General features: G+C 37.0%; 1 protein-coding gene across 3 annotated transcripts in view; it reads right to left on the bottom strand.

The window, feature by feature from the left end:
- ATXN10 (ataxin 10) overlaps positions 1–16,721 on the bottom strand; it is a 102,382-nt gene that overhangs the window by 16,526 nt on the left and 69,135 nt on the right. For all 3 annotated transcript variants that reach the window (XM_072343280.1, XM_072343285.1, XM_072343294.1), the window contains one exon: positions 8,929–8,992. In XM_072343280.1, the coding sequence (XP_072199381.1) occupies positions 8,929–8,992 (64 nt within the window). The remainder of the gene's footprint in view (positions 1–8,928; positions 8,993–16,721) is intronic.

The raw sequence follows: 16,721 nt of genomic DNA, 5'->3' as shown, positions 1-16,721 counted from the left end.
AGCTACTAAAGTCATGTTACATACTTAGTTACATCAGTCTATGTTTTTATATTATTTTAATAATGTCATGCAAAACCTTTTTTTTTTAAACACTGAGGCTTAAAGCACTGAAGCACAGGGGGATGGTAATTGTGTTAACAAACTCAATAGATTCCTTAGACATACAAAGAAATAAGCTCCACCTATACACAGAAATATACTCATGCACATCTCTATGTACACATGCAGAAATAAACAGCTTTTCTAAAACCCTTATAAAATGGAAATTAAAGAGGTCAAATAGAACCTTAAACAATCTTGCACTAGACTGGAAAAAAGCATCTTAATTAACACGTAAAATGCAGTCAAGATAACTCTAATTTATATTTCTGAAAACTAAGATAATGAGATAAGCATAATCACAATTCGAATAGAAGCTTTTTCTATTTTAACAGACATTCCAGTGCATGTGCAGATTCAACAAAGATGTATGTCTGCTCACCTTTCAGCACGGTACTCAAGTATTTTATTGAATTAGGGCTTCTGAATAATGCAGGTGGCCTAACTCCGATCTTAATGCTTTCAGTAATTTCAAATGTCACTTCATGACAAACCAAACATGAAACTCCACTTCCAGTCTCGTAGATATTAGATGACATCCTGTGTGCATCTTAAAATAACATCAGTCAAATAGATGGGTGTTTTGAAAGATGCAACTGAATTACAACCAGCTAAGCTTTTTTCATCATGTTTTGCAGATAGACGCTGGCTACCATTACACCTGCTGCGACCTCAGGAAATGTCTGCATTTCCTTGAAGAAATCACAGAACACTAAGGGGTAAGAACAAATAATCAGTGTAAGTGGGGGCTACAATTATACTCTTAGTGAGACAGAAAGCAAAGGCTGGATTTTGTAAAACATTTTGGAAATTGAAAGAACAAAGATCCAGGGAAGAGAAGGAAAAAGATTAAAGGATCAGGAAGACAATGCATTCACCAGCTGAAATTACAGACTGTTTTAACAATAGTGACAGATAGTGGAACAACAGAAAAATGTCAGAATAAAGATATTATGCAGAACATTAGCCGTATTGCATCTGAATGTTTTTTTGGGGGCATCAATAAGAAGGACTGAAATACGATAAGGCAGTTGTAGGAGGCATTCCATTCTCAACAATATTTCTGAAAATTTCTTAGATTTATTTAAACAAACAAACAGAACAAAACAAAAACTCCTTTGGGTCTCAAATTTCTAGCGCTCTGTCTCAACCCAGATCATTTTTTTAAAAGTCTGCAGAACAATTAAGTGAGTTGTCTGAGCTATAAAAACAGTATCTATAGCTATAAAAACAGTATCTATAGCTATAATAGTTATAGCTGAGGTATGGGGGGCAAAGTGGAGAGGTGAGACCCTTTTCAGCAGTGTGTGGAGACAGGACAAGGGGAAACAGCAAGAAACTGGAGCATAGGAAGTTCCGCACGAATGTGTGCAAGAACTTCTTTATAGTGAGGGTGACGGAGCACTGGAACAGGCTGCCCAGGGGGGTTGTGGAGTCTCCTTCTCTGGAGATATTAAAGACCCACCTGAATGCCTACTTGTGTGACTTGGTGTAGGGAACCTGCTTTGGCAGTGGGGTTGGACTTGATCTCTGGAGGTCCCTTCCAAACCCTATATTTCTGTGATTCTGTGATTGAACATTTATTTATTTATTTATTTAGTGCTCTAAAGATCTGCTTTCTTTCAAAAACTCAAACCTGTCATGAATTTCAGTCCACCAAGAAGATTAAGACAGAGGATAAATATGACAAAATTTTGTTTGGAAATAGAATTATTAACTTTAATTCTTTACTTTTACATGCATGAATTGGTGCTTATAGAGATTACTCTTTTCAAGGGATTACAAATATTGTAATGCGACATTTGAAAGAGTCCTCTTGCATTCTGTATAGCTCTGTTAAACATTCTCCAGCACACATTTATTATTGATGACAGCTGTCATTTGCTGCAACTGTGCTGAAGTAATATACTAAAGAGGAGACTTCATATTTACATGCTGTCAAATCTGCTTTAGCATTTTATGTATGCTCAAGAAAGGTATTACTAACTTCCCTGTGAAATCTGAATTCAAGTATTCTCGCCAATCATTCAGGAATCATTAGGGAATCAGCAATTTGAAATATGCCATTGGTAAATGGCCAAACGAATTTAATCTATTTACAGTTCTCAAAGAAAAAGCTCTATAAATTAATTATGAGAGTTTGGGGACTTTTTTAGAGTTGTGTGTTAGCCAAAAACCCCAGTGTGCTTGGCAACTGTGAACTAATTAAGACATCACAAAGGAGCATCAATTTCATTTACCAGGAAAGTACCTTTCTGTGCTCTAAAGAACTCAATAAAGTCATGTTATATATGAAATGTATCTAGAAATTTAATACCAGAAGTGTAACTCCCAATTTTCTTCTCAAATCAAGAAGCTGAGAAAAAGAGGAGACAGAACTTTCCTTTCCCAGACAGTCTCTCCATGAGCTGCACACTGCATTCCTCCTATGGTCTTTAATATTAAAGAGAACTTTGCATTAAAAAAAACAAAAACAAAAAAACAAAAACAAAAAAAAAAAAAAAACAAAAAAAAAAACCAACAAAACTTTACTACTGATCCAGCCAATTGATGTAGAACATCTCACAAGCAAACCCTACATTCATTGTTCTCATTCTGAAATAAATATTTTTCCTCTGACAAAATAAATGTTTCAGAAGTGCACTCTGAGCCAGAAATTAAATCAACCAAATATAAAGATTAAGTAGTTTGTTTTTTTTTTTTTCTTGGCTCTTTTGTTACCTCTAGGTGGGTTCTGTTCCAAAGAATTTTCAAGATACAGAGAAGATAAACAATTGGGTAAGACATGGAAGTTACATTCCAGCTCTTCAGGTGGGAAGCCAATGTCAAGAGTGATTCAAAGTAGGATTAAGTTACACAAATGCCTCCTGTGCCGTTGTCAACAGGGACCACAGACCTTGATCTTGCCTTTTTATAAAAGTCCCACTTTGGACACTTCACTCAATATCCTATTAAAAAAAACAACCATTACACAACGCTCTACTTATGATGGAATCCACACTTCTTTGAACACTTCTGTACGAACAAGACCAGCTACTTGTAATGCTCCTTTCATAAGCGTAAAGATCCCCACAAGCATAGTGACATAAATAGGCACTGGTGGGCAGATGACCTTCACAACTAAAACCAAAAGCATCATTGTGGAATAACTTTGTTTTTCCTTTCATCATGAGAAGTTTGAAGGTAATCATTACAAAGTGGGCCCACTACAGCTGCAAGAGAATCCATTATCATACAACACTAAAGGATTCCCTTGTGAACCATGTAGACTCCATAGGCTCTATTACTATCTAACAAAATATAGCTACAAAGAATTCACAGCTACTTGCAGGAACATGATGAGGTCTGCTGAACAAGGTGAAAGAAATAAGCCCGTCTCAGAGACTGTACTTGCTCAGCAAATAAACCATACTTGCACCTGTTCTAGCTTCTACTCTGACCAGTTCATCTCAAAGTAAGATACAGAAAGGAAACTGAAGTTTTTGTATATGCCATTAACCACAAATTCTCCATGCTTTCTGAGGATTTAAAAAAGAATTGTCAGCACATGGTAGTTCAATTGGATTGAACCAGAGTGTGCCACTACAATGATTTCTTCTTGCTTGACAATTTTAATTTTCATTCTATTTCCACCTATAGTAGTTGGCTGTTACTTGGATGCTATAAGCTGTTCTCTTTGGCAATATGAACCTGAAGTTCCAGGTCAACAAGTTTCTGCTCTTCAACTGTGCTGACAAGTCCCATTTTTTAAATTTTTTATTTTTTTTCCCACTGCCAATCTATAGCTCCTCCGCCACTGTGGGGACACTAAAAACTGAGTCACTACCTCACTACCTTTTTGTTAAAGTCACAGTGACAACCAGCACTAGTTTAGAGCAATTACGTTTCTCATAGTGTTCTGTATCTGAAGATCAGGGTTGCAGCAGCAGCAGCCTGTGATAACAGAAAACTGATGCCCTCTGCCAAAGAACACAATTCTTTCTAGCCAAAGCAGACTTCAGACTTATGCACCAAAGCAGCTGTCAATAGGATGAGGACAAGGGAAATTTCTTCCAAATGGACAGAACTTTACAGGCTGTGGAGAGTTTTCGTCAGTAGTTGAGTTCTTTTGCATTTACCATATCCATTGAAACAACATTGTTTTATGTATGCTCATGAAAATACAGTTGAATAGTTCACCTCTGCTGAATGCAGAGGCAGTGCCTAAAGCAAGCTTTCCAAAGAAGGATAACCATTACCGATATAATATTATGCTGCCTCTTCCTCACAGACAAAAAGGGATAGCCACATTTACATGAAAATGCTCAACTATATCATGGTTTACTCTAAAAAGTCAACTTGCACTCCTGTTTTTGCTTTCTGATGATTTCACAGATGATTTCTGATGATCTCACAAAAACAAATAACCATTGCTATAGACCATAGCAACTGGATTTCTTCTAAGCTAAAAGTTTCATGAACCACAGTTGTATTGTTGCTGTCATCAAGTCAGAAGTATTTTCTATCTACCTCTTACATACTTTCAGATTAAATATAAATGTCAGACTAACACTTATGGAAGGAGTATCTGAAAATTAACTTCTTTTGCTACATTTTCATCCACAATTCCAATTACTCAAACTAAGGACTAAAGACTGCATACGGGCATCCACAGTAGCCACCAGTTCCCCTTTCACTAATGCTGAATATTTTTATTGCTGAAACAAAGTCAGCTGGGTGTTTACTCATACATGTAAAATTATGTGTGTGCACATACCACACAACAATATCTTTTTTTTTTTTTTTTCAAGTATAACTGCACTTTGATGAACAGAAAAACATGCCCAATTAGGGTTAAAATATCACAGACACCTACAGAATATCAATTTCAATTAACTTCTGTCACAAAATCAATGTATTGAAAACAGACTAAAGGAATCTCATAACTTTAAGACTGGTACGCAACCACAACAGATTAAAATATTATATTTTCAAAACTGCATTTCACTTCTCATCTTCCAATTTTACCACTAACCAGCAGTTACTACATTGTAGTGTTCTGAATGCATTGACCATTCCTTAATTTCTAATAAATATCTTAAAGGGTAGTCATTACATTTTAAAAAGAAAGATGCATGTCTATGTACTGCTCCTGAATAAGCCTAAATGTTGGTAAGATGGGAAACACAGAGAACAACATTCAGAGAGTGCCACAGTTAGTTAAAGTAAACTGAAATGTCTTCAATAATAAACATTTATTTTTGGATGTTGAGGATCAACAATACTTTGATCAGAATGGGCTAGCCTCCTTCCTTTTTTTTGTATTAAACAACTGGTACCTTTGAAAGGTCAAGAAATGAAGCTGGAAGGAGCAGTAAGGGATGAGAAAAAGGTAGAAGATGAGGAGAAAAAGAGGGGCCCTTATCTGATACTAGCATCTGTCAGATATGAGGAAGGTGATGGCTAAAGGGAGCAGAATAAAAGACACTTTATTCTAGACACCAAAATATGAATTCAAATTGAAAAAAGAAAAAAAAAAAGCTGAAGTAACGCAAACATATCAGCTGAATTTCAGCAAGCAATTTCGTAAGTAATGAACTTCCTAGTGTTTCTATGCACATTACAAAGCCGTTCGAGAACTCAAAGGATGCAATTTTATAGTAATGACAGATTTACATAGGAGTTTATTTTAAGATAAGAGCAGACCCATTTCCTCTTTCATTGTGCTTCCATATGCAACAAATAAAAAGATTTATTAAATAAGATTTCTCCCCTCAGAAGTAATAAAGGGCTCTTAAGATCTAACATAGCAGTTCACCTTTTCCCGATGAGCTGCATGCTGGTAGGAAAATGATTTTTTTCTACCCGGAAACTTTTACCACAATTACATCTTCCTTTAGAAGAGTTTGTAGGTATGACTTGAAGGCAGAACTCAACAAAATCTTCAAAATAAATGCATTTTCTTTGTTTTATGTAGAAAATCTAACAGCATCTTAGCTGTTGAGCTTGCATGTCTCCAAAATAGACAAAGCTCAAATGAAAATGTGTGTCTACGCAGAGCTTTACAAGAAAATACAAGATGCTCTTATATTGAAGGAAAATGGCTGAAGCTTTTCCAGCCATCTTACAAAAGGAGACACAAACAACAACACAACCTGAAACCACAAAAACAGGTACTAGAAAAAAATAATATAAAAGAAAAGTTTCTGGAAATGACTTCCTAAAGAAACCCATGTTGAAGAGCTACAGAATGATTCCCCTTGCTGCATTCTACATCCAAGTAGAACTGTAAAATTCTATATTGTAGAATTGTGAGTCATTGTATTGAATTTTCAGCAACTCCTTCAACATCTAGCTCAAGAGATATCCATATACTTTCTTTTAAGAAATATTCCTTGAGAAGAGACAAAATACATTCATTCTGGATTACAAAATTACAATGTGGGCATAAGATGTTTCAATTTTAAGCAAGTAGGCTTTCAAATCAGTAAGAGCGCTGTTCTGTTTCACAAGCACCACAAAATGGATTTGTTCCAAATGGAGTTGTTTGGCAGAACTGAGTGCCTGGAAGAGGGAGATGGGAATTAGTCAAATCTCTTCAGAAGAATGCTATGAAATGCAATGGAGGTGGACAGCTACATGCTACTGAGACCTTGGTTTATGGTGTCTGAAGTATCCAAACATTCTAAGAAGCAGATAACAGCTTAGATGGATACAGACAGCTCAGTACACAACAGACAAGGAATGCCAAGAGGCAGAATTGAAGCAGGGAAGCAATAACTTTAAGCAGCCCAGCACTGTTTGGAATTACTTCATGCCAAAACAATAAATGCAGTAGCCAGAAACTGTTTTCCAAAAGCTGACAAAGCAAACTTTGTCACAGCAGGCTAGTCTCAACTCTGCCTAAGTGCTACTACATTTTCACATACCTGTAAATTGTATGCTATGGATCAGTGATGAAAGCTCATATTAAGATGTGTCACCATGTTTAGTAAGCCGTTAAAACCAATTAAGCAAAGTTTTAATGTCTGGCAAGAAGTTTATAGTTCAGCCATAAAATGCTGGCTTGTACCAGAAGTTGTAAGAAGTTTGACAATGTAGTAAAAGCTCCCATGGCATTTTATTTTCTTTTTACTCAAGACTGTAAATTACAGTTCTACTCTTTGAAGGCCTCAAATTTATCCTCTTTTTCTAACAGCTAGAATAAAAAATTAGTCATAGAAAATTCCAAAAGTTGTGCTTTCCAACGAAGGAACAGTCACTCAGGATCAAAACTCCTTACTATGTTTTCTCAAGGCTACACTTTCGCTTGGAGAAGGATAACGTGATTCTGTTCCCTCTGCATCCCAGCAGTTTCTCTTTCCAGAATGGGAACAGGGAAGTACTGCTCTACTGCTCAGCGCACTGTCAGACACACTGCCAAGATTCTCTCTGCAGGAAATGTGATTAATATAAGAAAGCTACACATAAGGCAAGTAGTGGTAAGTCGATGGACACTTCACATCCATTACTCCTCCACCTACCCTTTTATGACATATTTATTTTCACAACTTTTTACTTGTTAAAAGTAAAGTTACTTAAAAGATACTTGTTAAAAGGCAGATGTTTTCACAAGAAGTACAGAATGGTTTGGGTTGGAAGAGACCTTAATGATCATCTAGTTCAAAATTCCTGACATAAGCAGGGACATCTCTCAGTAGACCAGGTTGCCCAAGGCACCATCTGACCTGGCCTTGAATGTCACTAAGGATGGGGAATTCAAGCTGCTCTGGGCAACCTGTTCACAGATCACCTCGACAAATGGTAAATAATCTTCTCCCATATATCTAATCTAAACCTACTCTCCTTTAGTTTAAAAGCAGTACCCCTTGTTCTCTGTAGTGAAGCCCGCTACAAAGTTTCCCTGGAGCCTGCTCTTCTCTGGGCTGAAAAACTCCAACCCAGACTGTCAAAATGAGAGGTGGTCCAGGTCTCTGACCATAGCTCTCCTCTGGACCCACATTTCAGTGAAATTAATTGAAAGAAAAAACAACAAATATTTTATTCGTTCAGTATAGGAAAGCTAACATTACTCTAAAATTGGAAAGGCTCTTGATTTCCTGATGCATTTATCAGAATCTTATAAGGAAATAATAATTAGCTGACAGAAAACAACTACTCTAGTTAATGCATCAGCAGGATTACAGAGCAGTTCATGAACAGATGGATGAAACAGTCCAGTTAATAGTTGATTATCTTCAACATGAACTTATTTCCTGTCAACAACTATGTCTTAGGAAGGCTCTTAAACTCCAGAAGAAAAAAAAATCCTAAATACCAGGAACTATGTTGTTTACATTAAAATCTACTCAATATTCCAACTACATAATTAATACTCTTATTCATACACACTCTCATTCCGTAGCTTGCTAGCTTTGTCTCTATGCTTAGAGTAATTCTCCACAGTCAGTTTTAATAAATGGACTTACTATAGCTTACTGAATAGATTTCAGTTGAAACGAGCTCAGATTGGACACAACAATCAAATGTATTCTTAATTCAGATTTCTATCACAGTCAGCTATCTGCATTTACTTCTGTAAAACAGTAATACTTCCTATTTTAAGAAGCAGAGTACAACTATATTCCAACTCACTTAATGTCCAGTTCATGAAAGCATCTTCATGAATTCACCTGCTCCTGCTTCTGAACTGAGCATTAAAAAACAAGCTAGAAATTATTGAGGTTAGTAAGACTTAGATACTGAGTGAAAGCAGTGTTGACATGCTTACATTTAACTCTTCACCTTCCTTCTTTTACTTTTCTAAAATGTGTTGTACATAATAGACTAGATTTCTTCCATAAAGGATACAGGGATTGTTGTCATCGATGCTGCAGTTGTCTAGAATCAGTGGGATGCCATCCAACTCGTAAACCTAAAACAAACCCCAAAGCTTAAATTAACAGATTGATCAACAATACTAATGATATTCCATGCAAAAACAAAAACAAACAAACAAAAAAAACCCCAAAAAACAAACAAACAAAAAAATGAAATGTAGAAATGATGTTTGCTTCATTAAAAATAATAAATATGCAAAAACTAAACTGCAGAGTAAATAAGATATCATTGGCATTAAGCATAGCATTAAGCACAACAGTAGTAAAAGCATACATTAATTTAATATTCCTCTTTCATCTACCACATATTTGACTGAAGTATTTTTCCATCCAAGTTCTATGTCATAGACTTCTTATGCTGAGCCAGAGAATCTACAATTACTGACAGGCAATGTTTGCTTTCTGGAAGAAAAATGAAAAGCTACTGGGTGAAAGAAAAATAGGAAAAAAGTTGTAAAATACAAATGTGCACACAACTGCTAGCTAGCTTGTCTTGCTCATCTTCTGTACGCAGCCTTCAAAGGCAACATGTTACCTGCATATACCTAAGCACAAATTCTTTGTATCAAATGAAGGCCACCAACCATATTTTCTTTGATAAGGTCTTCACTGTACTAACAGCAAACAAGCAAAGATGAGATCTGTTATGTTCCATTTTATACATATACAGATGTCAATTCACAAACACCATCAAACATTCATGTCTGTGGATATGTAATAGTACAGAGTTCTTATGGATTCATATATCAATATGTACCATCATACCAACAACTTAGGGTAAGCTGATCTTAACTATGTATGTGTAGCATAGTTATTTTAAGAAAAATATACTCCATAAGAAATTTATTTATTATTTTAAGATATACTGCAGTGTCATACATCATCATGAGTATTTGAAGGCTTAGAAAGGTTTACCTATTTAAATGAAAACCTGTTCTAAATTATCTGCGAAATTTCAACCTTCAAAATATCTTCTTACAACATACGAGCATTTATTTTGCAATCAGAAAACTAGTGATATTTTAATAAGACTTGATCATGCGATGACTGTTTAAATTTATACTGGTATATGTTTTATACTCTTTAAACTTATTTAAACTGTCTGGGCATGGTCCTAGGCAACCTGTTCTAGGCAAACTTGAACAGTGGGTTTGGACAAGAGGCCCCTCCAGAGGCCCCTTCCAACCTCACACAAATCATACTTGCTCAAGTCTAACATTTTTTTTTTAATGCTTTAACATTTAATTTCAAACCAAGAGCTGGTGAGCAGAGGAATTTAGGTACAATGCCAATCTAGGTTGCGGACTGATTATAGGATTCTTTCTTTCATCTTTTTTTGTCCAAGATCAAAAGCATTTTTTATCTGTCTTATAAAACAGTAAATCAAAGTTTACACTACAGGATGGATCAGCTTTCTCAAATGTTGAGTGAAGTTGGGTGGGGGGAAATTTACATGTGAAATCCAAAACAGATCAGAAAAACTAACTTAGAGACAAATCTGAGCACATGTCTCTTTAAAGTTGTTCTTTATATAATCTAATGCTCAAACATGAGAAAGTAACAGCAGCAGAGACAGATACACAGGCAGAAAAGGCTAACATGCAAAAAAAGCAAAGACCATTGCTTGGTCTAGACGTAACTGGCACATTTGTGTTAACATGTGTAACTATACTTCCATGAAATATAGTTAATAAAAGAAATCTTTAAATATTCATTCTTTCCACAACATTTTTGTGTGCTTTCCAAAGGCCATGTATCATGTATGATATCATACTTCAAAGCTTGAACAAATGGTGACCTTTCAATAACACAGAAGTTGTGCATGCTTGGAAAATGTTAGTTCTTTGATTTTTACACTGCAGCCAAACTTGGATATGCCTACCACATCACCTCGTATTTTCCACCAGTGAGTGGCTGAACAGTACAAATTAATCTACATTAAGTGCTGTCAACTGAAATAAAGTACGCAATCTGTTTCAGTTTGATTCAGATGAGCTATTCAGTTAACAAAGGAAGCATTCTGGGAAAATAAAATTTTAATTAAAATTCATGCTTCAAAAAGTTACTGTGGGGATATAATGAGTTTCCTACAAAGCAAGGGGAAACAGAAGCATCAGACCGCAGCCTTAGCAGTACCTAATGTAAAAACAAATTGCTAACCATGTCACACATGCACTGACAGTCTCGTGAATTGCATACAATTAAAATGAACAGGCCCAGCTTTTTTTCTTTCTTTTTTTCAGTACTCCAGCTTTAGTCTGCCTCTTACTACACAGTAAAACAAGGAAATTAAACTGGACCAAAGACAAATCTCTGTACTTGTCAGAGAGCCTCATGAGGTCAACTCCAAGAGCCCCAAATCCTGAGCAACCACTGCTGGAGAAATTTCAGTCCATGCCAGCTGTTCATGAGCCATCAAAACTACATTTTATGGTAACCCAGAATTTACGCAATTGCACTGCAATAATCTGGGCTGCAAAGTAAGCCAGTTCAGCTCTCCAAATAGCGGAGCCACTTTTGCAACTGGAGTGCCAAAGATCTTCAAAGGAAAGGATCGCTGGCCCCAACAGGGTACCCCATGTGCATGCTAAATCTCTCTCATCAGCTGGAAGAAAGGGTTGTATCAACAGTTTATGGGCTGGTTTGGCCCGGTTCAGTGACTAGTATGGCAGAGGGATCTGCAGACCCACACCTGCAGAAAGAGAAGTCAGGGGACCCCGAATAATTAAAACAGCAGCAACAATCTGAGGAGAAACAAACTAATTTACTAAATACGGTAACAGAATGCAAGATAACACACTATAATACAAAATAATTAGAATTGAAGCTAATAAATCAAATATAATGAGAAAGAGTGTCTGAGAGATGGGAAGGCCTCACCATATGCTGAGGTGAGATGCACAATTGGGTCGAGCTGCAGGGAGGAGAGCTCAAAAAAAAAAAAAAAAAAAAAAAAAAAAGGAAAAAAAAGGAAGGTCTTGTGACCTTGTCAGGGGTTATATCTCCCCTGTGAACACACAGTCCTCTGGGAGGTGTTGAACTTCTCTTCCAGACAGGTGCCTGGAACTGGAGCATTAACTCCCAGTGCACTACATGATGTTATAATGTGGAATACCGATAACCAAAAATCATAATACCATGACAGGTTGTTACTATAATCTTCTATGCTAGTAGACTTAGTAAATATTAGGAAAACAATACCATAGGCCTCAACCTCTTAAAGAGATTTATTGGAACTTTACTGCCCAATATGAAGGATTCAGTGATTTTTTTCTACATAATTATTGGCCTTAGAGTTCCTCCATTGAAAAGAAATGTGTCATATCTCATTTTAAATCAGGTGCAAAAACATCCTGGATAGAAAATATGTAGTACTGTGAATCTGACTGTAACCCATCCACATTTTCAAAGAAAATACAGACAGAAATTAAGAAACAGGACAGTCCTGGAATGTCTTGTTAATCACACTGTACAAAAGTTCATTAAACCTATTCTCCATCTACATTACTGGCAACGTAGCTGGCCAGTGCTATGGAGCTGCACAACCATAAAAAGGTTATCTTTCTATGGAGAACCATGGCTTTCTATATATGTATAATCATAGACTGTTTATATATACATGATTAATTCTGAACAGCATTTTAATATTAAAGGATGCTTCAGTCAGTAGGCTGAAATCTTTAATTATGTAGATTTGGAAAGTTACTGGTTATTAAACACACATTATTTCTCTGATGGCAATCTCTAGGACTTTGGTCAAGTCAGTACTGCAAATTTAGACCTAATATCACCGTGTCAGTTTCTGAAGGTGTTTTCTAAAAAGGAGAGAAATGAAGCACTCAGCATGCAAAGGCAGATGCCCTTCTCTGCAAGTTGAGAGCAATCTTTGGGCAATGAAATTTAGCTCCAGATTATTAATTTTTAATTCACGTTATGGTACTTAAAAGAAAAAAGGGTTTCTGAGGTAACTAGATCAGCAAACTTTACATGGGCTTGGTTCCTTCACTCTACTTTTTGCAATACTCCTAGTTCTGCCACACAGTTAAATACCTAGAAACAGGCAAATAGAACATGATTCAGAGGTACAGTTTTGCTGACTGGTTGCCAAATGCCAGTCTTAGCTCGCAGTTCTTCAGGGACTGGCCACCACCCAAATTTCCACTTTGAGTTTCTCATTTATCTATTCACTCACTCTCGTGATGCATAGCAGTAGGAATACAACAATATTTCTGGTACCCATATTTCTTTGTCGAATTTAAACTGGCTACTGAACATGAAAGCTGGAGGAGGGAAAGGAAGGAAAAAGGGAAAGAATAACACAGCTGGGATGGCATGACCACAGAAAAGAAATTTATTGATTGTATTTTCCGTTTTTTTCTGTATCCAAGATTACAACAATTACTATCTCTCAACGTACATCTCAAGCTCAATCAATGTACCAGCATCAATCTTACATTAAACAACAGAGGAATGTAATTAAATTTTGCACTTCCCTTTTAAGCAAACTACATTTATTCCCCTTGTGTGCATCATGATGCATGGCCTGGTAACCTGTACAGAAGGAAATACGAACCTTCGCATTTCAGCTAGCAAAGAATGCATTTAGATAATTTCTGTCCTGAACAATAATTCTTTGAATTTTCACAAAAATTAGAGAATTAGGCAATCAAGGTCGAATCATCAGGCAAAAGGTTGTAAAGGTACTAGTTTGTAGTTTACCTGAACAATCATTACAGGCAGAGTTCTTCAAGGGCCTGCCACAGGTCCTATCCTACTTAGGATCTCTATCAGTTACCTGGAGGAGGAGAGCAAATGCACCCTCTCTGACTTTGGGACAGCTATATATTATCGATACTCTTAAAAACAGGCTATCATCCTAGACAGATCTAAACAGGCTATTTCCAAAAGGAGCCTTAGAAACTCAGTGATGACAAATGCAAAGATCTATGCCTGGAATAGACTAATTCCTAACAAAGATGCAGGCTGTGGCCTGTCTGCCTATACAGTAGCTTTGCTGAAAAGGACCTGGAGATCCTGCTGAACAGTAGGCTGAAAGCAATCCAGCATGCTCTGGCAGAGATGGAAGCCTGACAGCATTGTAAACTGTATGAAAAGGAGCATAGCCAGAAGATTGAGGAAAGCAATTATTCTTCTTGGTACTCATTAAACTACAACCAGCTTAAGGGGCTGAATCTACACCATGTGAAGAGTATTTGAAAGAACTGCTTTTTCAGCCTGGAGAGTAGAAGGCTTAAATAACCTGACAGCAACTTGCCCATGCCACAAGGACATTACTGAGCAGCTCTCCTGATTCATGTTCAAGTGGATTAAACAAAGAAAAAGAGTCGTAAGAATGAAACAAAAGTTTCTGATTGTATAAAAAGAAAATCTTAATTATGAAGATGTGGAGCAGTTTGCCAGTAGGCACTGTGGACTTTCCATCTTGGGAGTCTTCAAGACTTGTCTGGATAAAGACCTGAGCAATGTGGTCTGAATCACAAAATTACAGAATTGGTCAGGTCGGAAAAGCCCTTAAAGATCAAGTCCAACTGCAACCTAACCATACTACCCTAACAATACTCCACTACATCTTTTTCCTGAGCACATCCAAATGGTTTTTAAACACATCCAGGGATGGTGACAAGAGACCAACCCCGCTGAAAGCACCTTTCAGATACTGGAAGAGAGCAATAAGCTCTCATCTCAGCCTCCTCTTCCTCAGACTAAACATCTCCAGTTCCTTCAGTTGCTCCTCATTGGGCATATTCACAAAGCCCTTCACCAGCCTTACCTTTTGTGGACCTGCTCCAGCACCTCAATGCCCTTTTTGTATTGAGGTGCCCAAAACTGAACACAGTACTCAAGGTGAAGCCTCACCAGTGTCAAGTACAGGGGCAGGATTATCACCCTAGTCCGGCTCACCACATCATTCCTGATACGAGCCAGGATGCCACTGGCCATCTTGGCCAACTGGGCACACTGCTGGCTCATATTCAGCTGACTGCCAATCAGCACACCAAGGTCCCTTTCCATAAGGCAGCTTTCCAGCCACTCCTCCCCAAGCCTGCAGGGCTTGGAGAACTCAACTTTGATCAGGAGGTTGGACTATAGATCCTGAAATCCCTTCAGTGCCTGAAATCCCTTCAAACCTGTAGGAGGCTAAGAAACTTCCATCTCACTCTACCAACTCCTGTTTGTTCAAGGTCAAGTTCTTTCTAGCATGATATGAGTCTTTACTGATTATGAAACTAGAAAGAGTTGTCAGAAAATTTATCACAGTGTGTAACAAACAGAAATGGTTCTAGAAAAAAAATTCTTGTCCATTGTTGCAATAATTTTGAATATTCAATTACCTGTCATGACAGAGATACCTTAAATTATTTTTTTTTTCATACGCAAACTGCTCATTTAAATGTATTCTTCTAAGTGCAAATAATAAATCTACATGTAAATTATTTGAGAGTAGTGAAACTTCTCAACTATCCAAAATAAGATAACCAAATATTTTTGAGAATAACAGATAAGAATTCTTTATAAACCAATATATTGAAAAATATCTGTGTTGGCTGGAAAGAAAAGTGAGATACAAAACCACAATACATGACAAAAAGCATGACAGCAAAAGCAACATGGCTAATCTAACGCAAAATTTTTCTAGGGAACACAATGACCTTTAAAGAGCTTCAAGAAAAAAGTCTAGTCTACATCTACTAGGACAAGAAATAGTGGGCCTAAAGTAGAGAACACTCACATTAAACACACAGAAAATATCTATAATGGCAATGGTGTGTCAAACACAGCAGTATGCTGGAACATGAGACTCACAGAATGCTGAAGCAATCTTCAATATTGCAAGTCTCCACAAATGAGCTGCCAAATATTAACCATGAGTACTCTAACCAGTCCTGCTCTGGAACTGTGAATTGGTATGATCCATTGAGGCCCTTCTTTTGGCAAGTCTTTTCCAGACAGAAAATCATACTGGAATAAGAAATACCGAAGAAAAGCAAGCCCATGAAATGCACACTGAAGATTTGCAAGCAATCTTTAGTCAACATTAAAGATACGTTTAAAGGCTTATTCCTTCTGAATGTACCTCATGAGAACTACATAACGATTATGTAGTGAGAAATATATACTCGAGGTCCTGCAACCAGACAGGCTGACAAACAGGTGCTGATTTTCCCCTAAGACCTGCTCAACAGCATAGGTAATAAGTAATAAGAATTGGAAATCTGGACAGAATTGAGATTTGAGCAACAGAGCAGCTTAACAGCAAAAGAAATAAACCTACTTACTAGGTTTCTTCACACCTATGATGGTGCAGAGAATAATATTTTACCTTATTTATGAGGGTTTTTTTTCATTGTTTTTGTTTTTCTAAACAGTGGAAGTGACAGGAGATAATGGGAGGTTCTAACTCAAAGAAGAAAAGAACAGTAATCCTCTAATCCTAATACTGCTGAATTCCTAGGTCTACTTCAGACTACAGGCAGTTTGGCTTAGAATAGAGGCAGCTGTGGCTTGTGGCAATCAAGTCTATTATTGGAGTTCACCACATCCTGCAAATCTACTGAAATACTTGTGGACAGAGGCTCCTTTCTCCAGCAGACTTGACTGGCTGGTCTGAGAGCAACTTATACTGGTGTGAATTACGTTGATAGCTCAGAAATACCTTTAAGTCCATTTCAGTGAAGGTAGTTACCCCAGAATACTCTTCCCCTTAGTGTCCTGTAGATATATGCTTAGATAAGCTTGCATGAC

This window comes from Excalfactoria chinensis, chromosome 1, assembly GCF_039878825.1.
Source record: "Excalfactoria chinensis isolate bCotChi1 chromosome 1, bCotChi1.hap2, whole genome shotgun sequence".
NCBI lineage: Eukaryota > Metazoa > Chordata > Aves > Galliformes > Phasianidae > Excalfactoria > Excalfactoria chinensis.
The sequence above is the reverse complement of the archived record's forward strand: the minus strand, read 5'-3'. Positions and strand labels throughout refer to the sequence as shown.